We start from the raw sequence: 23,400 nt of genomic DNA on the forward strand, positions 1-23,400 counted from the left end.
GCTGCGAAAACTGGACAGCTATATGTAGAAGAATGAAACTTGACCATTCTCTTACACCGTACACAAAGATAAACTCAAAATGGATAAAAGACCTCAACGTGAGACAGGAGTCCATCAGAATCCTAGAGGAGAACATAGGCAGTAATCTCTTCGATATCAGCCACAGCAACTTCTTTCAAGATATGTCTCCAAAGGCAAAGGAAACAAAAGCGAAAATAAACTTTGGGGACTTCATCAAAATCAAAAGCTTCTGCACAACAAAGGAAACAGTCAAAAAAACAAAGAGGCAACCCACGGAATGGGAGAAGATATTTGCAAATGACAGTACAGACAAAAGGTTGATATCCAGGTTCTATAATGAACTCCTCAAACTCAACACACACAAAACAGACAATCATATCAAAAAAAATGGGCAGAAGATATCAATAGACACTTCTCCAATGAAGACATACAAATGGCTATCAGACACACACACACACATACACACACACACACACAAATGTTCATCATCACTAGCCCTCAGGGAGATTCAAATTAAAACCATATTGAGATATCACCTTACACCAGTTAGAATGGCCAAAATTAACAAGACAGGAAACAACGTATGTTGGAGGGGATGTGGAGATAGGGGAACCCTCTTACACTGTTGGTGGGAATGCAAAGTTGGTGCAGCCTCTTTGGAGAACAGTGTGGAAATTCCTCAAGAAATTAAAAATAGAACTTCCCTATGACCCTGCCATTGCACTCGTGGGTATTTACCCCAAAGGTACAGATGTAGTGAAAAGAAGGGCCATCTGTACCCCAATGTTTATAGCAGCAATGGCCACGGTCGCTAAACTATGGAAAGAACCAAGATGCCCTTCAATGGACGAATGGATAAGGAAGATATGGTCCATATACACTATGGAGTATTATGCCTCCATCAGAAAGGATGAATACCCAACTTTTGTAGCAACATGGACAGAACTGGAAGAGATGATGCTGAGTGAAATAAGTCAAGCAGAGAGAGTCAATTATCATATGTTTCACTTATCTGTGGAGCATAACAAATAGCATGGAGGACATGGAGAGTTAGAGAGGAGAAGGGAGTTGGGGGAAATTGGAAGGGGAGGTGAACCATGAGAGACTATGGACTCTGAAAAAGAATCTGAGGTTTTTGAAGGTGCAGGGGATTGGAGGTTGGGGTACCAGGTGGTGGGTATTATAGAGGGCACGGATTGTATGGAGCACTGGGTGTGGTGCAAAAATAATGAATACTGTTATGCTGAAAATAAATAAAAAATAAATTTAAAAAAATAATAAGTAGAGTTCTTCAATATACCATTCCAACAGTGGGTGGACCATCCATGCAGAAAATCAATGAGGAAACACTGGACTTGAACCATACTTTAAAACAAATGAACCTAAGAGACATGAACAGAAAATTCCATCCAACAGAAGCAGAACATATTCTTACCAAGAATACAAGGAAAATACTCCAGAATAAATCATATGATAGGCAACAAAACAGCTCAACAAATTTAAGAAGACCAAAACCATAACAACTATCTCTTCCAATCACAATGGTATGAAACTAAAAATCAATAAAAGGAAGAAAGCTGGAAATTCTGCAATAAAGTAGACATTAAACAGCACACTTAAACAACAAGTGAGTCAAAGAAAAATTCAAAAAGGAATTCAAAAAAAAAATCTTGAAACAAATAAAAATGGAAAGACAACATATTAAAACCTATGGAATACTAGAACAGTTCTGAGAGAAGTTTATAGAAATGTTTACATTACAAAAAACATGAAGATCTGAAATTGAAAACCTAACCTTATACCTCAAATAACTAAGAAACCAAGCCAAAGTTAGCATCAGAAGAAGGAAATAACAAAGATCAGAGCAGAAAAAATGAAATACAGACCAGACAACCAATAGAAAAGATTAACAAAAGTAAGATCTGGCATTTTGAAAAGATAAACAAAACTGACAAAACTTTTAAAGAAAAATTAACATTAATCCTTCTTAAACTCTTCCATAAAATTGAAGAGGAAAGGGTGGCTCAGTCAGTTGAGCGTCTGACTCTCAGTTTCATTTCAGGTCATGATCTCACATTTGGGGGATTAAGCCCTGAATCAGGCTCCATGCTCAGTGTAGAGTCTGCTTCAGATTCTTTCTCCTTCTCCCTTCCCATCTGCCCTTCTCCACTCTCCTCTCTCTCTCTAAAAAAAAATAATAATAATAATAAAATCTTTTTTAAAAATTGAAGGCAAAGAACACTCCCAAAATCATTTTACATCATCAGTACAAACATGACACTGAAGCTACATAAGGACACTACAAAAAAAGAAATCTATAGGCCAATGTCCCCAGTGAACGTAGATATAAAAACTCTCAACAAAATATTAACAAACTGGGGGTGACTGGGTGGCTCAGTGGGTTAAGCCTCTGTCTTCAGCTCAGGTTATGATCTCAGGGTCCTGGGATCGAGCCCCACATTGGGTTCTCTGCTCCATGGGGAACCAGCTTCCTCCTCTCTCTCTCTCTGCCTGCTTCTCTGCCTACTTCTGATCTCTGTCTGTCAAATAAATAAATAAAATATTTTTAAAAAAATATTAACATGCTTAAATGATCAAATCTCTCCAAAAATTGGGTATAAACGTACCTCAGCATAATATAAGCCATATGTAAGAAGCCCACTTAGTACCATTTTCAATGGTGAAAAGTTGAAAGTTTTTCCTCTAAGATCAGTAACAAGTAAGGATGTCCACTCTCACCACTTTAATTCCACATAGTACAGTAAGTCCCAACCAGGGCAATCAGACAAGAAAAAGAAGTAAAAGTCAGTAAAAGACTTGATCCAAAGCACAAAGGAAGAAGTAATATTGTCTCCATTTGCAGATATCTTTACATAAAGAAAATCCTAAAGACTCAACCAAAAAGCCTATTTAATCAGTGAGTTCAGTAAAGTTGTCAGATATAAAACCAATATACAGAAATTAGTTGTGTGTCTATACACAAAAAATGAAATATCTGGGAAAAAAACCACCTCATTTACAATAGCATCAAAAGAATAAAATTCTTAGGAAGAAACTTAACCAAGGAGGGAAAGTTCTGGACACTGAAAACTATAAGACTTTGATTTTAAAAAATTGAAGAAGACCCAAATAAATGGAAAGATATAACTTGTTCATGTTTGGAAGAATTAATATTTTTAAAATATCCATGCTACCCACAGTCATCTATAGATTCAATGCAATTTCTATCAATTCCAATCACATTTTTCACAGAAAGAGAAAAAAATCTTAAAATTTGTATGGAACCATAAAAGACACTAAGCAGCCAAAGCAATCTTGAGAAAAACAAAGCTGAAGGTATCACTTTCAAACTATACTACAAAGCTAAAGTATGATACTGGTATGAAAATAGACGCATGGACTTTGGAAAAGAATCAAAACCCTGGGGGGAAAATGCAATATGGCCAACTAATATTTGACAAAAAAGTCAAGAATACTCCAAGGGGAAAGGACAGTCTTTTCAATAAACAGTGTTAGGAAAACTGAATGTTTACATGCATAGAATGAAATTGGGCCACTACCTTACACCACTCACAAAAATTAACTCAAAAGGGATTAAAGACTTAAATGTAATAACTAAAACTACAAAACTCCAGGAAGAAAATATAGGGGAAATCTTGACATTTACTTGACAATGATTTTATAGATATGACACCAAAAGCACAAGCGGAAAACATAAAAAGAAACAAGTAAGAATATGCTCAACTAAAAATCTTCTGTAGAGCAAAAGTAATGACCACCAAAATGGAAAAAGAACATATGGAATGGGAGGAACTATTTGCAAGCCATCTATCTGATAAGGGGATCAAAATTATAGGGGTGCCTGGGTGGCTCAGTTATTAAGCATCTGCCTTCAGCTCAGGTCATGGTCCCAGGGTCCTGGGATCAAGTCCCACATCGGGCTCCCTACTCAGTGGGAAGCCTCCTTCTCCCTCTCCCACTCCCCCTGCTCATGTTCCCTCTTTCGCTGTCTCTCTTTCTGTCAAATAAATAAATAAAATCCTTAAAAAAAAAAAATCCAAGGGCGCCTGGATGGCTCAGTGGGTTAAGCCTCTGCCTTCAGCCCAGGTCATGATCTCAGGGTCCTGGGATCGAGTCCTGAAACAGGCTCTCTGCTCAGCAGGGAGCCTGCTTCCTCCTCTCCTCTCTCTCTCTCTCTCTCTTTCTGCCTGCCTCTCTGCCTGCTTGTGATGTCTCTCTGTCAAATAAATAAATAAAATCTTTTTTTAAAAAATCCAAAATATATAAGGAACTCATACAAATCAATAGCAAAAAGAGGGAGAGAGAGAGAGAGATAAGAAAGAAAGAAGAAAGAAAGAAAATAATCTAATGTAACTAAACCATAAGAGACTATTAAGTATAGAGAACAAACTGCAGGTTGCTGGAGGGAGGTGGGTGGGGGATGAGCTAAAGGGACATTAAGGGGGACACTTGCGATGAGTGCTGGCTGTTGTACATAAGTGATGAATCATTAAGTTCTACTCCTGAAACCAGTACTACACTATATAGCTAACTAGAATTTAATTTGGAAATTTTTTTTAATTTTATTTATTTATTTGACAGAGAGAGTAAGAGAGCACAAGCAGGGAGAATAGCAGAGGCAGAGGGAGAGGGAGAAACAGGCTTCCCACTGTGCAGGTACCCCCCCATTCAGGATCCCCAGATCACAGCCTAAGCCAAAGGCAGATGCTTAACTATCTGAGCCACCCAGGCATCCTGAAAAAAAATTTTTTTTAAGTTTTTATTTATTTATTTGACAGACAGAGATCACAAGTAGGCAGAGAGGCAGGCAGAGAGAGAGAGGAGGAAGCTGGTTCCCCATGAAGCAGAGAACCCAATGTGGGGCTCGATCCCAGGACCCTGGGATCATGACCTGAGCAGAAGGCAGAGGCTTTAACCCACTGAGCCACCCAGGTGGCCCCCCAAATTTTTTTTAATTAAAAAATGGGCAAAGAACTTGAATAGACTTTTTTCCAAAGAAGACATACAAATGGCCAACAAGTACATTAAAAGATGATCAACATCACTAAACATCAAGGAAATGCAAATAAAACCACAATGAGAAAACTACAGAATGGTTATTATCACAAAGGCAGGAGATAATAAATGTTGGCGAGAATGTAGAGAAAAGAGAACCCTTGTGCATTGTTGGTGGGAATGTAAATGGAAAACAGAGTATATTATAAATTATAAATTTTTGTTTTGGTGCCCAGCCTCCGGGTTCAGGGAATGCCTCCTTCATCCCCGCTAGGTCCTCTGCACCTAATGAACTGCAAAGGGTATATATCAACTTCATATCCCTCCGGCCCACCTTAAACTCAATAAACAATTGTGGAATTAAAGTCTAAATAGATCCAAAAAGGATATAATGGAAGGGCCATGGTGTGATTTAGCATATTGGGCTTTTTTTTTTTAAGATTTTATTTATTTGTCAGAGAGCATGCACAAGAAGGCAGAGTGGCAGGCAGAGGCAGAGAGAGAAGCAGCCTCCCTGTTGGACAAGGAGCCCAATGCAGGACTCGATCCCAGGACCCTGGGATAATGACCTGACCCAAAGGCAGCAGCTTAACCGAGTGAGCCACCCAGGCATTCCTAGCATGTTTTTTTTTTAAGATTTTATTTATTTATTTGACAGACAGAGATCACAAGTAGGCAGAGAGGTAGGCAGAGAGAGAGAGAGGAGGAAGCAGACTCCCGCTGAGCAGAGAGCCCTACATGGGGCTCGATCCCAGGACCCTGGGATCATGACCTGAGCTGAAGGCAGAGGCTTTAAACCACTGAGCCACCCAGACACCCCCTAGCATGTTTTTAAAGTGGCATTCAAATTAGTGACAAAAGACAAAAACGGAATTCAGGAAATACTATTGGAAAAAATAAAATAATGTTAGATATCACTTCATATGCTTCAGTAAACTAATTTATGCAGTTAACTAGTATTGACATATATTTTTCCAGATTTTTTAAAGATTATTTATTGAGAGAGAGCAGACAAGCAGGGAGAGAGGCAGAGAGAGAGGAAAAGAGGGAATTTCGAGTAGATGTTATGCTGAGCACAGAGCTTGACTCGGGGCTCAGTCCCAGGACCCCAAGATCATGACCTGAGCCAAAAACAAGAGTCAGACGCTTGACTGACTGAGCTACCCAAACACTCGCTAGCATTGATATATATTTAAATATATTCACAAAATTATTAGAATAAAGATGAAATAATCTAAAGTTGAAACAGAGAAGAACTTTTGTAACAAGGCTCTGAAAGTGGGTGGAGGAATTTTTATAGATTTGACTGTTAACATTAGACCTTTACTTGCATCTCAAAACATAGGAACAATAAAATGAAAACAAACTGGGGAATATATTTGCAGCCTATAAAGGGAAAAATTCAATAGGGACAATGATTGTGGACCCTGGTTGCCTGGGTTCAAGTCCTGCCTCTAATCTACTTACACCTGTCTCACCTTAGACAAATGATTGAACTTTGTTTTCCTTGAGTTTTCTGATCTATTTTTTGAGATAAAAACATCGCTTGCCTTGTAGGGTTGTTGGACACTCACAGGAGTTCACAGAAGTGAATGCAGTGTCCGATTATCTGCCGATAATCATAGTCACAATCATCGTGGTAGAAATAGTATAAAAAGCTCCAATATAAATAAATCATGGCAAAATGTCAAACATCCGAAGTTTAAAAGCACAGACGTCTTTAGCAAGTAATTCACAAATGAAGGATTAAATTAGCTAATATATACCACTTTTTGCTTATGAAACTGGCCCAGTTTTTAAAACTTGATAAAAAGCCAATGTTGGTGAGGAGCTATTGAAACTAACATTCTCATACAATGTTGGTGAGCATAAAAATTTAGTGCAAACATTTCTGGCAGACAACAGCTCTTCATGTATCAAAAGCTCTGAAGGTATTCACAGCCTATAAAACAGCAATTCCGCTTTTAGAATGTCATTAAGAAAAACAATCATGAGGTCATTTACACATTTAAGTGTAAGGAAATTCAGAACATTTTTCATAAAAGCCAAAACACTGAAAACAACTAAATGATCAAAGCAACTGATTAGGTGAGTATATTGCATTTTGGTCATATAATGAAATAATGGGAAGCAAATAAAATTTTCCATAATACTCCTGAAATGTCTATATTTTTGTCATACTACCATTAAACATTTTTAGTGTGTAAAACAAGAATAAGAAGATGTCCAAAATATATTGTTCATTTTTTTACAAAAAGTTTACAGATTGAATACTGAGTTATCCAATCTTTGAGAGTCTATGTTTTTGTGTATAATGGCATAAACTGGGTTTCAAAGGATAATCTTTTGCCAACGCCCATCATGGATTTCACAGTGGAGACTCCTGTAGTGTGTGCCCAACACAGAAATCATCAAATGCAGGCGCCTGGGTGGCTCAGTTGGTTGGGCGACTGCCTTCAGCTCAGGTCATGATCCTGGAGTCCTGGGATCGAGTCCCACATTGGGCTCCCTGCTCAGCAGGGAGTCTGCTGCTCCTGCTGACCTCTCTCCTCTCATGCTCTCTCTCATTCTCTCTCAAATAAATAAATAAAATCTTAAAATAAAAAAAAATAAACCATTAAATGCTCTGAAAGGCCAGGACTATTGTTTTACAAAGAGCAAGGCCAATGTTGTATGAAAGAGAATACATTTTTAGTAGGCTACACTGAATGGTGTTGGTTCTGGGAAATTAAAAAGAATGCTTGCTTTGGTGAAATGTTCTTGCAACTTAAGTTACTACTGAAGAAATTTCCTATAGTTTTCCTAGTCAGAAGAGGGGGCCTTATATGAGAACACTCATTGTCGCTCGTCCTCATGGACCCAAACCCCCACCTGCACCTCAGAGTCATCAAAAGAAGAATCTTCACTAGCATCTGACCAACACTCATGCAGCAGAAACTTGGAGGGATGGGGTTTCCCAAGGAGAGTCAGGGAGGGACAGAGACTGAGCTCTAGAAGAAAGACAATGAGAGCACTGAGAGCAGTCAAAGCTGTAAACAGTCTCAGCCTGGACCCGCACCCAAATCTGAAAGAGCTGCCTCCTCCAGACTGAAGCCTAGGCTTTTTGTAGCCCTATCTCTGATGCCCATAGTCCTCGGAGTCCAAGGCTCAGTAGAAACCAGCTTGCAGAGAGGGATAGAAGAACGCAGGAGAGAGAAAATGTACCCTCCAGAATTCAGAAAGGACCAGTCCAGGATCCCAGTAAGTCAGGAAATGATTCACAAGGACAGAGGCATGGACTCAGAAGGCTTAATATAACTAAGCTGTGCATCAGTTAATCTGTGTTAACAAGAGGCCTCCTGACATGGCTGCAGGTTCCTCTGCACTACAACAGACACTTGGTAAGAACAAGCGAGGCCAGGAGGCAAAGCCTCTCCCAGAATCCAGTGCGGGGCAAACACCAAAGTCAAGCAGAGAGAAGACAGGGGCACTGAAGGAGAGGTGCTAAAGAGGAGAGCAGGTGTGAGATTATCTATGATCTGGTTACATATGGGACATGGCACTGCCAACGGTGTGGGCTTCACAGAGCAACCGACCCAGCCGCTTCTCAGCAGCCCTGTTCCTCCCGCACAGACAGCCCTTATACCCCCTCATACCCACACACAAGCACATAGCCTACAGTTACATAAACATATCAAACATGGAAATCCTGATGAGGTAGTCCTCTGCAAAGTGGACAAATCCAGTGTGCAAGGACCCCAGGGACACAGCTGAAGTCAATCGCTGGTCCTTCCCACACACAGGGTCCAACAAAACACTCCCTGAAAACAAGGGAGACATTGACTCGGACCATCACTGACTCATCTCAGTCTGGGTTCAATATCATTTCTTACCAAAGCTCCCACCATGATCAGTTGACACCCCCTAGGAGAAAAACCGGTATTCACAGTCAGTGTGGTTCCTTTTTGGTCAAAAACACATGGTTTCCACTGAGGCTTCAGCTCCCTGACTCCAGAAACCTTTCCCTTCACCCCTTACTACTGATCCCAGGAAACTCACTTTGAGCAGCCACCATGGTGCTGAGGAGGACACAGAGTCCCTGAAGAGAGAGATTCAAAGCCATCCTGACTCCCATGTCCTCAAAGTCACAGTCCCAGCTGCAAAATAACCCTGTGAGGAGGTACCAGGACACCAACAAAAGTCTACAGTAATGGGAGGGGAGGGGGTAATATAAACACATCCTCTGACATCCTCCCTACTGAGAGCCAATAGAGACACACTTTGCCATTTAAGATGTGATCGGAGACCTCATCTGCCACTTTCTGAAGCTCAAATACCAATTAGATTCTGAATCTCCAAAATCTCCTTATATGAACAACATGGCCTTTTAACATCATGTTTCCTTAGGTCTCTGAGAACCAGGTCCGTGTAGAAACTGAAATCTTGGAGGGTCAGGGTGCCCTGATCAGTTACCCTTTGGCACAGGAGAAGAAGTTTTTGGTGCAATCGAGCATTGTTCTTCCCTGTGTCTTACCTTATGGCTGAAACAGGGAACCACAAGGAGGTTTGAAATACAAGAATAATTATCAGATAAGCCAGCAGAAAATGAGTATTGGCAGCACAGGAATTCACAGGTGAATGTGAAGGGCTGAGGTGGGAGTTAAGTTGACGTGTGATTATTGATCTTTCTTCGTTCTGCTCAGAACAATCTGGACACTGAGGACCTAAAGCAAGAGGGGCTCATAACAAAAAAGGGCTTTGACAGAATCTAACTTTTTCTCTTTAGGGATCTTTCTGAGCCTATAAAACCACTCTGTCCTGCCTACACTTGTCACCCGGGGTTAAATTCTCCTTTATGGGATGAGAAGGAGCTCTAACCCACAGGGTATTTACAGACCTGATCTTCTAGAGAGCCAGGCTGGTGCTCGGGGCTCACAGTCCATGGCCTCTCTGTCCCTCACAACCCTTTCTTCATTCCGAACCAATCCCTGGGCATCCCTAATTTTCCCATCCACTCCAGCCTAATGACTGACCCACTTACACCATTTTTCTTCCTGCATTCCCCACCCTCCACCTCCCTTTTGGAATCTCTCTAAATTCCTACTTTGGTGTAATGTGAAGTTGAACCCTGAATCCATCTTATCCTTGCTATCCCTAATACACATATTCACTCTCTTCATTTTTAATGGTTTTACTCTTAGTCACACCAGAAAAAGAAACAAGGGGAGACAGAACTAATCAGCACCGAGAAGGTATGAGTGTTCACTGAGGTAAAATTAGTGAGTTACTGGGCACCAGGCAGAACACACCATCAGCTAACATTTACTAACATCCTCTCTACACTATTACATAAAAACACTGTGCCACAGGCTCAGAATAAAACACTGAAGAGGACAGACACCATCCCTGAGCTCACGGGGTTCCCAGTCTAGCTGGTGGCCAAATATGTTAAATAGACTAAGTGTATATGAAATGGTTTCACAAAGATGTGAAAAATCTATAATGAAAAAATTCTGTGAGTAATAAGAGGTTACAACATGGAGGCTGTGGGGAAGTCAGCTCTCACCAGGGGAAGTTTCTCTTTGGAAGGGATATCTCAGCTGGTACAAATGAAGGAGGTGGAGCATACCAGAAAACTCAAGTCCCTCAACTCAAGCCTCATGGCCTCTCTCTCGACTCTACCATTGCTGGTAACCACATCCCAGAATGTTTATATACCGAAATTCTCTTCTTCTAGTTCTTGGTCTTATTTCAACCACCTGTCCTTCACCTCGACCTCTCTCTTCCCTTGAATCTCTTGTTCTACTTGAGATAGAATGCACTAAGATTTGGAGAAAGAACTAAAGATTAGACCACCGAGAGGCATATGTGAGTTGACTGGGGCTTAAAGATGTAGAGCCGGGCCCCAGGAGGCTCAGAATTTGCAAGAAATAAGCTGATATTATTGAATTTGTAGGGAATGGTGAACCAGAACAAGAAGGACAGCAACGTTACCATTTTCCTCAAATGTGTAAAATGCCACATAGAGCGATGCTACTTAACGGGCCCTACTATGTTCATATTTTATTGTGAAACATGACTTCCTATAGAGCAATGCTTTGATGTAGTCACGGGAATGGAGATTTAACCTCTAACCAGTAGGAGCCTAAAGTTTGGGAGAAAACACATGAAACTCTCAAGTTGAGCCAGACACTACTACGAGGACAAAGATAGTTGTAAAATTTGTACAGTAAGCCTAAATTAAAAAAAAAAAAAAAAGATAACCAGTGGGAATTAGTGTGATGGAAGAAGAATGGCAAACTACTCTCTACAACTTGCAGAGTCACAGCAGAATGAACTCAGTCAAGCTGGTCCACTGATATTACTTATTGTCAACAGGTACCACTATTAAGAGAAGTTATGTTTCCTCTACCTGGCAGTCATCAAAACAAAAGAAAAGGAAGCTTCCTGTCAACAAGGGTTCAAATTCACTGCTTCTCTTCCCTTCGGCATTATTTGATGCTATTTCAAAATCACACAGAATCTTTGCACCCTAGCCAACAGGTTGACAACTCCACTCCCTTGCTCCAGCTCACATTCCATTGATTATTTTATCCTCCCTGTCACCCACAGAGTATGAGTGGCATCCCAATATTGGACCCAGTCTGTTGAAAGGGTCCTCTAAACACCAGACCCAAGGTTCATCAGCTCAGTACCCCCCTATATAAGTAGCTCTGAGCCACAGGTCCATTGCTGGTTCTCTCATGTGGCAGTATCTGGTGGTGAACTCAGGGGTCAGCCTACATCCTCTGAGATTAAACAATTACTTCCTGTAACACCGGTTCTAGCTGGATCCCTCCTCAACACGCCACTGCTCCCCACAGCTGCCTCTCAATCTTTACTCACCAGTGTAAACCACTATTAATCCAGAAGCTTCTGAGGCCACTGAGCCAGGCTCATGGTCAAGCCTGGATCAAAGGCAGAAAGACCCATGGGTAGTCAGACAGCAGGCCTAGACTTCCTCTCCTGCTGGCCACAGAGTTAGGGTGGGCCCTAACACCTTCACTTCCATCGAGCATAGAAAATCCCAATTACTCACTTCCATGGTCAACCATTTTTCCTTGGCAGCCATTTTCTCTACATTCAGTCAGGAGAGGAATATAGTAAAGCCACAACATCAGATTTAGTGGTAAATGTGAAAATTCTCAGGACTTTGTACATATTCCTGTTCAGGGTCAGTTCACATCTAGATTGGATAGAGATGGTCCACACGGCCCTCAGAACATTTGCTCCTTACCTACCTCTGTGGAGTAGATGGCACTGGGTTAGGCCCATTTCTTCATTTGGTTCCTGTTCTTGAGATCTAGAATAGGGGCAGAGAGACAGGCTTTAAGCTGAGAGGAAATGACGCTGGTCTTGGGGGGGAAAGGGATGAATAAGCATTGTGATGCTAACACTTGCAGTGAAGAGAGAAGATAATGTATTAAATCATTGATTTAATACATTAAATTGATTTAATACACGGATTACTTCTCTCAGTAAAATAGAAGACAAAAATACTGGAAGGAAGGAAGTGGTTTGTAAAAGGTTTAGAGAGAGAAGCAAGTTTGCAATTACACCTGATGAGAACTGCATTATTATTCAAGTTACATTATTTCATTTATCTGTTAGAACATTGAGTTTCCAGAGTTAGAAACCTAGAAATCCTGTTGACAAAACAAATACAAAATTTATTGAAAAGGCATGAAGCAGTTCATTGAACCACTGAACCAAAGGAAGAGCCTCTGGGTATGGAAGCTGGGACCAGCCACTACCAGGAGTCTCTGCACTGACCTCTCAGCTGTCCTGTTCTTGCCTGGTTCCATTCTTTGCTACTGTAGACCAACTCTAACCCATTCTCACCCCAAGAAGCAAAGCTGTCTCTCCTTCTAGCTGTGGTTTGACAAACCCAGAAGAGGACACTGGATGGCCTGGCTTAAGTTCTATGCCCATCCCTGGACCAGGAGCTATGCTCAGAAGGAGGAGCTACTGTCTTCTGGCTCAGCTTGCATCAAGTGCTCAGGGTTTGGAGGGCATTTCCAATAGTTAAGAAGAGTAAAAAAAGACAAGGGGATGGATAGGGGCATGCTGTGCACAGTCTTGGCCTCAATTCTAACAGAGGATTGTGGAGGGGAGGGCTTCTCATATAATACCAAACAATTATCCAACACTAGCAAGGTGTCTAAGAATTCAACTCAATTCTGACACAATCTACCCAGAGAGTATATCAGATTCCAAAGCTTAAGGGTTCAATCCTATAAGACCACCCCACTACCCCTCTTCCCCACACACACACACACACGTCCCAAGTCCAGGTTGTTACCTGTGCTCCTGACAGAACAGCTACAGATTAAGTTTTACTGGACCTCCTCCCTGGGTCCCTTTAATTTGCTAGAGCATCTCACAGAACTCAGAGAAACATTTTGCTTCCTAGATCACCAGTTTATTACAAAAAAGATACAACTCAGGAACAGCCAGGTGGAAGAGATGCATGGGGCAAGGGACGAGAGAAGGGATGCAGAGCCTCCATGGTCTTCTCCAGATGGGCCCCTCTCCCTGCATCTCCATGTGTTCACCAGCCCAGAAGCTCTTTGAACCCAGTTCTTTTGGGTTTGGAAAGCTAATATAGGGAAAACTCACTAAAATGGAGTTGGAAGGTTCAGCAGGGGTGCATTCATGCCTAACCACTGGTAGTCAACCGCAAACCCAACAGGAAGAACAGACTTTGCATTTAGATATTACTTTACTATCCCAACAGGAAGAAAGAAGGCTTCTTCTTCCCCCAGCAACAGCCCAGCCAATAAGAGATAGTCACTGTTCAGCCAATGAAAAGCCACCATACTTAGAACCCCCAGCTTACTCCAAAGGACTTTCTTAATAACTGCCTCCTAACTTCCCACTCTCTATAAAAGAGTATTCCTCTCCTTTGGCAGACTTGCTTATTGTTTTGCCATAAGTTCCTTGTCCCAGATTATGATTCCCTGTTACTTCTGAATAAACCATCTTTTGCCTGTAAAATAACTGGCAGTTTTGTTTCTTTAAGGTTAACAGGTTTTATGGAGACTTCATTACATAGTCATGATTTATTATATCATTGACCATTGGTGATTGATTCAACCTCCAGCTTCTCTCCTCCCCCCAGATGTCAGGGGATGGAACAAAAAGTTCCAGCCCTCTAAACACAATGGTTGTCTCCATTGGAAACCAGTTTCCATCCTTAGATGCTTTCCCAAAGCCACCTCATTCACATGACAAAAGATGGCTTTATCACTTTGTATCACTTATCCCAAAGGTTTTGGGGGCTGTGAGCCAAAAAATGCAGATTAAAAACAAATATATATGAAAAAATATGTATTTGGACCAAATAGTATTTGTTGGACCAAATACTAGTTATTATAAATCAGAATGTCATGGTTTCCTAAGGGAAAAGTAGAATGAATCCTGGTAAAGACCATGTCATTAAGAAAGATTAGTCAGCCATGGAACATAAATGGAATAATGAGCAAACACAACTGATGAAGAAATGAAAACTTTTTTACTTGACTCATTTCTTAAAATTAATTCAGAGGGAAAGTTTTCTCTGCCCCCGTGGCAGATCCCAGGACTTCTCACTACTAAATAAGGCACAGTCCAAAGTCACTTTAAGTCACAAAATACAAGCTCAGTGCAATAATTAGACCATATCCAGGCAGAACTCCCTTAGACTCAGTCCACAGGATCCTGTACTTTGTAGGACAGTGCTATGGCTGTCCCCTAGCCAGCCCCTTTTTGCAGGTAGGAGAGTCCATGGGGTAGGTGAATACCCCACCAAGACAGAGTCCATGCCGTCCCCTACTAGACCACCTCTGGGTTCTCAGAACCAGGAATTCCCTGCCCAAATGGAGCCCAGCCTGCTCCTAGACCTGTACCAACCTCTTCCCAACACATCCTCCTAAGAGTGGACACAGAGTAAGCAACCCCGGCCCTGAAAAGGCCTGGTGTTTGCTGTGGAAGTAGGGGTGCGATTTAGACCATGGCTCCTCAAAGTAGGTCCATCGACACACAGGCTGTATCAGCATCACCTGGGAGGTAGTTAGACTGAAAATTCTCAGACCACACCGGGACCAACTAAATTAGAATCTGGCTGTCATAAACTTTCCAGGTTATTCTTATGCACATCAAGATTTGAGAAGCCCCGGGTTATGTGGAGCAAGGACACATAGGCTGGACTGAACATACTGCCCTGGACTGAGGAAAAATATCTGGCTTCAGCACTGAGACACCAAAGGTGTTCAAATCCTCCTTCAAAAACTCCACCTTTCTTGACACTATGATCTCTTTCCTATCCTTAATCTCCTTAATGGGGCCAAGTGCCATGGAACCATATCTAATATATTACCTTTGCAAATTTGCATTTAGCTGTCTGGCTTCAGAATTTCCTATCTATTACATTTTGATGTCTCGGTGGCAATTTCAGCTTTTTTTTTTTTTTTTTTTTTTTTTTTGACAGAGAGAGAGAGATCACCAGTAGGCAGAGAGTCAGGTGGGAGAGGGGGAAAAGGGGAAGCAGGCTCCCTGCTGAGCAGAGAGCCGGATGTGGAGCTTGATCACAGGACCCTAAGATCATGATCTGAGCCAAAGGCAGCGGCTTTATCGACTGAGCCACCCAGGTGCCCCAGCAATTTCAGCTTTAACATCCTATTCCAGAAACATAAAAGAGCTGTCGAAAACAAACAGTGGCTATGCCTTTGCAGGGCTTATTGAAGCCAGAGGATCACCTTACTCACTGATATTATGGTCTGGTCTCCTGAAAGTCATCTGACATTGTCTTGTTGGAATGGAAGTGCCATCCATCTTTGTTGGAAAGGTGGGTTTGTCAGTTTGTAGAGCTTGAGGCCATTAAAACTTCCAACTAAATATCTAGCTTCCTCTGTTCATTAATTAGGTTTTCAATCATCTCGTGCCAACCCCTCCCCCACCCGGAGGTTACAGGTAGAGGTGTTTGGTTATAGCCAGGTAACACCCAGCTAATCTGACAGTTACATTTCCCAGTGTAAATGAATAAAAATGGTACTCTGACTTAAATTTTAAATTGTTTTCTGAGAAGTCACAGTCAGTAAACAAGTCTTCTTGAAAATAAAAACACATTAACAGCTCTCTTAATGATAATAATTTATCACTAATCATCAGCGAGGAAGAGAAGGAAAAGAATGAGGACAAGGAGGAGGGTGGAAAAGAAAGTTCCACCTATTCATTTTCATCTAATTAACGTTATCATAAAAATCTTTTCACATAAATTTGTACACATTTCAGATTATTTACATGTCATAATGCCCAGAAAGGGTATTATTTTATATTTGCAGGAGAGCAATTTATTATTAGTTAAATGACAAAAATATTGTTTCTTATCATATTATCATTGAAGTACTTGGAAATCCTTCCATTCTCCTCTAAATCACCCAAACTTTCTTGAAGGAGGAGAAAGAAAATAATAAATTTATCTCCTTCATCCCACTCCACGTCTAAGTCACTATGTCTTCTAAGAGTGGCTGGAATGGGGAGTATTTCAGGCACAGGAAATTGTTGACGACTTCCCTCCAACCCCCAAGGTTCACTGCCCACCCTCCCTTCACCTAAGACATGAAATCTTTACATAGCCTTCATTGGGTTCTGGACTTCTGAGTTGCAAATATTTAAATGATTAATTTTTACAAAGAAATGTCCAAGTCAAACTGTAATCCATTCCATGTATCAGTGTACTTGTCCAATGTGTGAGAACATCAGCTTCTGCGCTGGCGCCGAGGTTCCTGGTCACAAGTGTGCCAGTTACAGGATCGCCACAAGACGGCAGAACTGGGAATGACAGGTATTGTAAGCCAACTGAGCCAAGTCAAATGTCAACACTTGTTTCTCAAAAAGATCACAATATCTATTTCATGTTCAAATGTCCTAGAATGGTCTATTGACTAAGATCTCAAAGCTCCATTGTTTGAACCCTGAAAGATATTAATGAAAACAGAAACATAGAAACTAAACAGATGGACTAGATATATGGTATGATTGATGATGGTGGTGATGGTGATAGATGATACATAGATAGATAGATACATACATAGACAGATGATAGACAGCCAGATGGATACAATGTCTAGACATAAGAGGCTTTTTAATTATGCTACCCTTTTCTTTTATTGCATTTCATTTTATGTGAACTATCCTTTTCAGCTAGTCACAAATGATCTTCAGTGAGAAAGAGGCTGTTATAACAACAGATAGAGAATGAAGGAGTCAATGTTCAACTCTAGCCTACCGAAATAAGATGTTTAGGTCCCAAAAAGAAAATAGTTTCTAAAGACTATGGTTCTCTAAACTTCAGATGTTTCCCCTTTGCATATTAAGAGTTTGGTTTGGTTCCTATCAGAACACAGTTGTATTATAAACCACAGCTAAGGAAGACATAAAATATAATTTAAGGGAACCACCCCAGACAGAAAGGGAAGAAAGAGAGTCTTTTGCTAGAGGGTGGCTGCAAAGGGTAAGGGTCAAGGGAGAAGCATGTGAAACAGAAAAGAGAAGGGGGCAAGTGCTGCCTGAAAGCACCAGTGAACCCCTACTTCACCTCCTTAGACCTAAGGCCAAGAGAAAAGGTGGGGGCAAAAATGAATGCCCAGATGAGTTGAGGGGAAAGCCAAAAGCAGCTTGCACCCCATTTAGCCCATTGCTGCCTTACTCTGGCTCCCAGGATCAGAGATGTTCCCACATGTTCCCCCAGGGTAGATATAGTAGATGGGCAGTAAGGAAATGCAAGATACAGCCTCCTATTTCAAAACTCAACCTTGGTAACACCACTACCACCCCATTCTTCATGCCCCCTCAAGCTCAGAGTTCCCATAATGCACCCCTGCAGTACACACAAACCCACCCTGCGACCCCCTCACCCTGACCCTCAGCAGTTAAGCACAGAGATATGGAAGGAAGCATTTTGTGACCTCCTCATCCCCAGAGTACCCCCCCAAAACCTCAGAGACAGCCTCATGCCCCACCCCAACCTACACAGGAAGTTCTCAGTGGGACAAACCCTGTGAGTCAGTTCACAGCCTTGTCACATTCTCTGCTAGAAGGACCCATCTCATCCAGTTCAGTAAATATAGGTTCTCTGTCCCTACCAAGCCCATTCTTTGTCCTTGAGACTTAGGTAAATTAAAAGGCAGAAAAAACAATTGAACACATGTACATCTCCCCTAAATATTCTAGTAGCTACTTCTTAATTTCCCAAGCATCACACACTTGTCATCTGTTTCTTCCACTCCTAAGTCCCATGGCTATACGTAAGCCCTGTCTTCTCCTATGTCTGTCATCTTATCATTGTAATGAAAATAGCTGATTATAAATCCGAGAAATGGGATTTGATCTCAGGTGCCACAGTTAGGATGAGAATCTGGTCACTCAGAGTCGATGCTATCCTCCTTCTGGAACCCAGATTTACCATTCCCTCCCCAGTTTGAGTCTCTGCATCCTCACCAGAAACCCTTTACCTGGACTCCTAGAACACAGGGTTTGCTGGAGTCCAACTATCCCTTCCCACAAGATGACAAAGGCATGCATTTAGTGTAACCAGTTTCATAGGGTCTCACTTTCGTCAGCACTGAAATCTCAGAGGGAAGGCACTGTTCTGGGCTCCAGACCCTGTTCAAAGGAATGATGGACTGGAAAGGAGGAGTTCAACTCAGGGCTGGCATGCGGTCTCCATGTACTGCCCTGTACTACTAGAGCTAGGGTACAGGGTCAACATAAGCCTACTTGCCCTCCAATAAAGATAAGATCTTCTTTGACACCTGAGGAAATATCAGTGTACAATCTCTTCAAAGATGAAAGGGAGGAAAATTTGAGAGGCTATTCTATTAATATATTTCATACAATACCATTAAATGGTATGAGCAAGGGGTCAAACAACACAATGAATATAGTCAATTCCAGGTTCCAGAAACCAATGCAGCCCCATTGCCACAGCAGTGATGAGGCAGCCAGTTTCAAAAATATACAGATGCTGCAGGTTTCTCTGTGTACGCCGAGATACAGAAGACAAACCTCAACATCGACATCTGATGTCCATGAAGCCTCTTACTCTAGCCTTAATCAGATAAGGCTAAGGTGACAGGATGTTACATATTTATCATTTGACACGTTTCCAATTAAAACCACATACAACTGTAACAGTAAGGAAATTTTGTTATAAAAATATTAATTCAGCATTTTTTATATTGAATACAAAATATAGAAGTAAAGAGCAGAAAGAATTTGAGGTTTTGACTTAGGATACCTGTTTGATTGGCCTTATGGATTGTAAAACAATGTGGTATGTTACAACAGTACTGTGACATGGTGTTATGATTTCCAATTGGTCTGTGAGAAAGGGACGTAAGAGGTTAAGTAATCTCTTTTCTGGAAATGTAATAATTAAACATTCTTTCATGAGGGATAGTTGTCAAGAGCTACCAGAAACAGAGTGACCAAGATACAAAATATTCCCACTATGATATAAAATATTCCTTACAAAAAAATAAAATAAGTCCTTCTGAATTAAAAAAAGATCTATACAACATTAAGAAGAAATTATTAATTGAGTTGTTTGACCCAAGCATTGGAGGTCCAACTCACTCATTTGTATTCCTTATGTGGATGGTTTCAGGGTTAGGTAAGGCTCCTTTAGCACAGCCCATTTCAAGGGACCAGAGGCATAAGTGGGCTCTGTTGCAGCAGCCCAGGCTTATGTAGCCTGTTGCAGCATGGTTAGCAACATCTAGCAAAGAGCTTAGCTCTCAATAGGTGTCATTCATTTCTCCACAAATCCAGTGAATGATGCCCAGAAACCAGACCAGATCAAACCTATTAAATTGAAGACAAGCAGACACTTAGTGGAGAACAAGGACTCTTTATCCACTGCCATTAAAATAAGTCCCCCTAGCTTTGGAAGGAAAAACAGAGGAAATTCGTCCTGAAAAAAAGAAAACCAACTCCAACTGAGAATCTCCGTCTGGAATTGACCAAGTGTTTATTGCACTGAACCTGAGCAAACTTAAAGAACACATTTTCAGTAGGAGAGCATGAGTTAACTTTTAATTGGAAATTGGAAGTTGGAAATTTTTAATCCATACAAAAACCCTTGCCAGTGAGCAAGATGAAATCAGTTACAAAAATAGAAAACACTACATTGGTGCATATTTGAGCTCTAGAGGACATTCTCAGGTCCACTAAAGATAGATAATTCCCACACCTTCCCAAGTTTTTTTTTTTTTTCATTTCATGTTTTTTCATCATGATAACTGTACTCTTTAATCCCCATCCCCTGTTTCCCCCATTTCCCTACACACACCTCCCCTCTGTGAGCCTGTGTTCTCAATAGTAAAGAGTCTGTTTCTTGGTTTGTCTCTCCTCTCTTTCTCTCTCTCTCTTTTTCTTTTCCCTTTGTGCACTTGTTTTGTTCCTGAAATTCCACATATGAGTGAGATCCTATGGCATTCACCTGGTGTTCTCTGACTGACATATTTCATGTAGCAATATACTCTCTAGTTCTATCCAAATTGTTGCAAATGGCAAGGTTACATTATTTTTATGGCTAAGTAATATTCCATTGTGTAGATATACCACACCTTCTTTATCCATTCATCAGTCCATGGACACTTGAGCTCCATAATTTGGCTATCCTAAATAATGCTGTTATCAACATAAGGGTGCACTTATCCCTTTGCAGTAGTATTTTTGTATTTGGGGGGTAAATACCCAGTATTGTCATTCCTGGATTATAGGCTAGTTCTAGTTTCAAATTTTTGAGGAAACTCCATACTGTTTTCCAGAGTGGCTGCACCAGCTTGCATTCCCACAATAACATAGGAGGTTTCCCCTTTCTCCACATCCTTGCCAACACCTGTCATTTCCTGACTGTTTAATTTTAGCCATTCTGACTGGTGTGAGGTGGTATCTCACTGTGGTTTTGATATGTATTTCCCTGATGCCAAGTGATGTTGAGAACTTCTTCATGTATCTGTTGGCCGTTTTGATGTCTGCTATGCACAAATATCTGTTCATGTCTTCTGCCCACTTCTTGATTGGATTATTTATTCTTTTGGTGTTGAGTTTGGTAAGTTCTTTATAGATTTTTGGATACAAGCCCTTTATCTGCTATGTCATTTTCAAATATCTTCTCCCATTCTGTGGGTTGTCTTTTGGTTTTATTGACTGTTTCCTTTGCTCTTCAAAAAGCTTTTTATCTTGATGAAGTCTCAGTAGTTCATTTTCGCTCTTGCTTCCCTTGCCTTTGGTAATGTTTCCAGGAGGAAGTTTCTGTGGCTGAGGTTGAAGAGGTTTCTGCTTGGGTTCCCCTCAAGGATTTTGATGGGTTCCTTTCTCACATTGAGGTCTTTCATCCATTTTCAGTCTATTTTTGTGTGTTATGTAAGGAAATGGTCCATTTTCATTCTTCTGCATGTGGCTGTCCAATTTCCCAACACCATTTGTTGAGGGACTGTCTTTTTTCCATTAGACATTCTTTCCTGTTTTGTCAAAGATCAGTTGAACATAGAGTTAAGGGTACACTTCTCAGTTCTCTGTTCTATTCCATTGATCAGTCTGTTTTTGTGCCAGTACCATACTGTCTTGATGATTACAGCTTTGTAATAGAGCATGAAGTCTGGAATTGTGAGGCTGCCAACTTTGGTTTTCTTTTTTCAACATTCCTCTGGATATTTGGGGGCTTTTCTGGTTCCATATAAATTTTAGGATTATTTATTCCATTTCTTTGAAAAAAAAAGTTGATGGTATTTTGATAGGGATTGCATTAAATGCGTAGATTGCTCTAGGTAGCATAGACATTTTCACAATATTTGTTCTTCCAATCCATAAGTATGGAACATTCTTCCATTTTGATGTGTCTTCCTCATTTCTTTCATGAGAACTTTATAGTTTTCTGAGTACAGATTTTTTGCCTCTTTAGTTAGATTTATTCCTGGGTATCTTGTGTTTTGGGGTGCAATTGTAAATGGGATAAACTCCTTAATTTCTCTTTCTTCTATCTTGTTATTGGTGTATAGAAATGCAACTGATTTTTTTGCATTGATTCTAAACCCTGACACTTTGCTAAATTCCTGTATAAGTTCTAGAAGTTTTGGAGTGGAGTCTTTTGGGTTTTCCACATAAAGTATCATATTATCTGCAAAGAGTGAGACTTTGACTTCTTCTTTGCTGATTCAGATGCCTTTTCTTTTCGTTGTCTGATTGCTGAGGCTAGGACTTCTAGTACTATGTTGAATAACAGTGGTGATAGTGGACAGCCCTGTCATGGTCCTGACCTTAGAGGAAAAGCTCTCAGTTTTTCCCCAGTGAGAATGATATTCGCTGCAGGTTTTTCATACATGGTTTTTATGATATTGGGGTACATACTCTTTATCCCTACCCTGTGAAGAGGGTTTTTTTTTTTAATCAAGAAAGGATGCTGTACTTTGTCAAATATTTTTCAGTGTCTATTGAGAGTATCATATGGCTCTTGTTCTTTCTTCTATTAATGTACTGTATCACATCAATTTGCAAACTTTGAACCAATCTTGCAGCCCAGGAATAAATCCCACTTGGTATGGTGAATAATCCTTTTTAATCCTATTGGCTAGTATTTTGGTGAGAATTTTTGCATCCATATTCATCTGGGATATTGGTCTGTAATTTTTCTTTTTGATAGGGTCTTTGTCTGGTTTGGGTATCAAGGTAATACTGGCCTCATAAAATGAGTTTGGAAGTTTCCTTCCATTTTGTTTTTTGGAACAGATTCAGGAGAATAGGTATTAATTCTTCTTTAAGTGTTTGGTACAATTTCCCTGGAAAGCTGTCTGGCCCTGGGCTCTTGTTTGTTGGGAGACTTTTGATTACTGCTTCAATATCCTTACAGGTTATGGGTCTGTTCAGGTTTTCTGTTTCTTACTGGTTCAGTTGATAGTTTATACGTCTCAAGGAATGCATCCATTTCTTCAAAATTTGCTGGCATATAGTTGCTCATAATATGTTTCTATAACTGTTTGTATTTCTTTGGTGTTGGGTCCTTTCTCTTTACTTTTTGAGAAGTATGGCCAGGGATTCATCAATCTTATTAATCCTTTCCAAGAACCAGCTCCTAGTTTCATTGATCTGTTCTACTGCCCTTTTGGTTTCTATTCATTGATTTTTGCTCTGATTTTTATTGTTTATCTTCTTCTGTGTTAGGCTTCTTTGCTGTTCTTTATCCAGGTCCTTTAGGTGTAGGGTTAGGATGTATACTTGAGACCTTTCTTGTTTCTTGAGAAAGGCTTGTATTGCTATATTCTTTCCTCTCAGGACTGCCTTTGCTGCATCCCAAAGATTTTG

At 40.6% G+C, this 23,400-nt stretch overlaps 1 protein-coding gene across 4 annotated transcripts in view; it reads right to left on the reverse strand.

Annotated features, from left to right (window-relative positions):
• Window positions 1-9,198, reverse strand: part of LOC132019888 (antigen WC1.1-like) — a 47,729-nt gene extending 38,531 nt beyond the window's left edge. For all 4 annotated transcript variants that reach the window (XM_059403638.1, XM_059403637.1, XM_059403636.1 and 1 more), the window contains exon 1: window positions 9,076-9,198. In XM_059403638.1, coding sequence (XP_059259621.1) covers window positions 9,076-9,151 — 76 coding nt within the window. In that variant the 5' untranslated portion in view covers window positions 9,152-9,198. The remainder of the gene's footprint in view (window positions 1-9,075) is intronic.
• Between the last annotated feature and the right edge of the window lie 14,202 nt (window positions 9,199-23,400).

This window comes from Mustela nigripes, chromosome 6 (genome assembly GCF_022355385.1).
Source record: "Mustela nigripes isolate SB6536 chromosome 6, MUSNIG.SB6536, whole genome shotgun sequence".
Lineage (NCBI taxonomy): Eukaryota > Metazoa > Chordata > Mammalia > Carnivora > Mustelidae > Mustela > Mustela nigripes.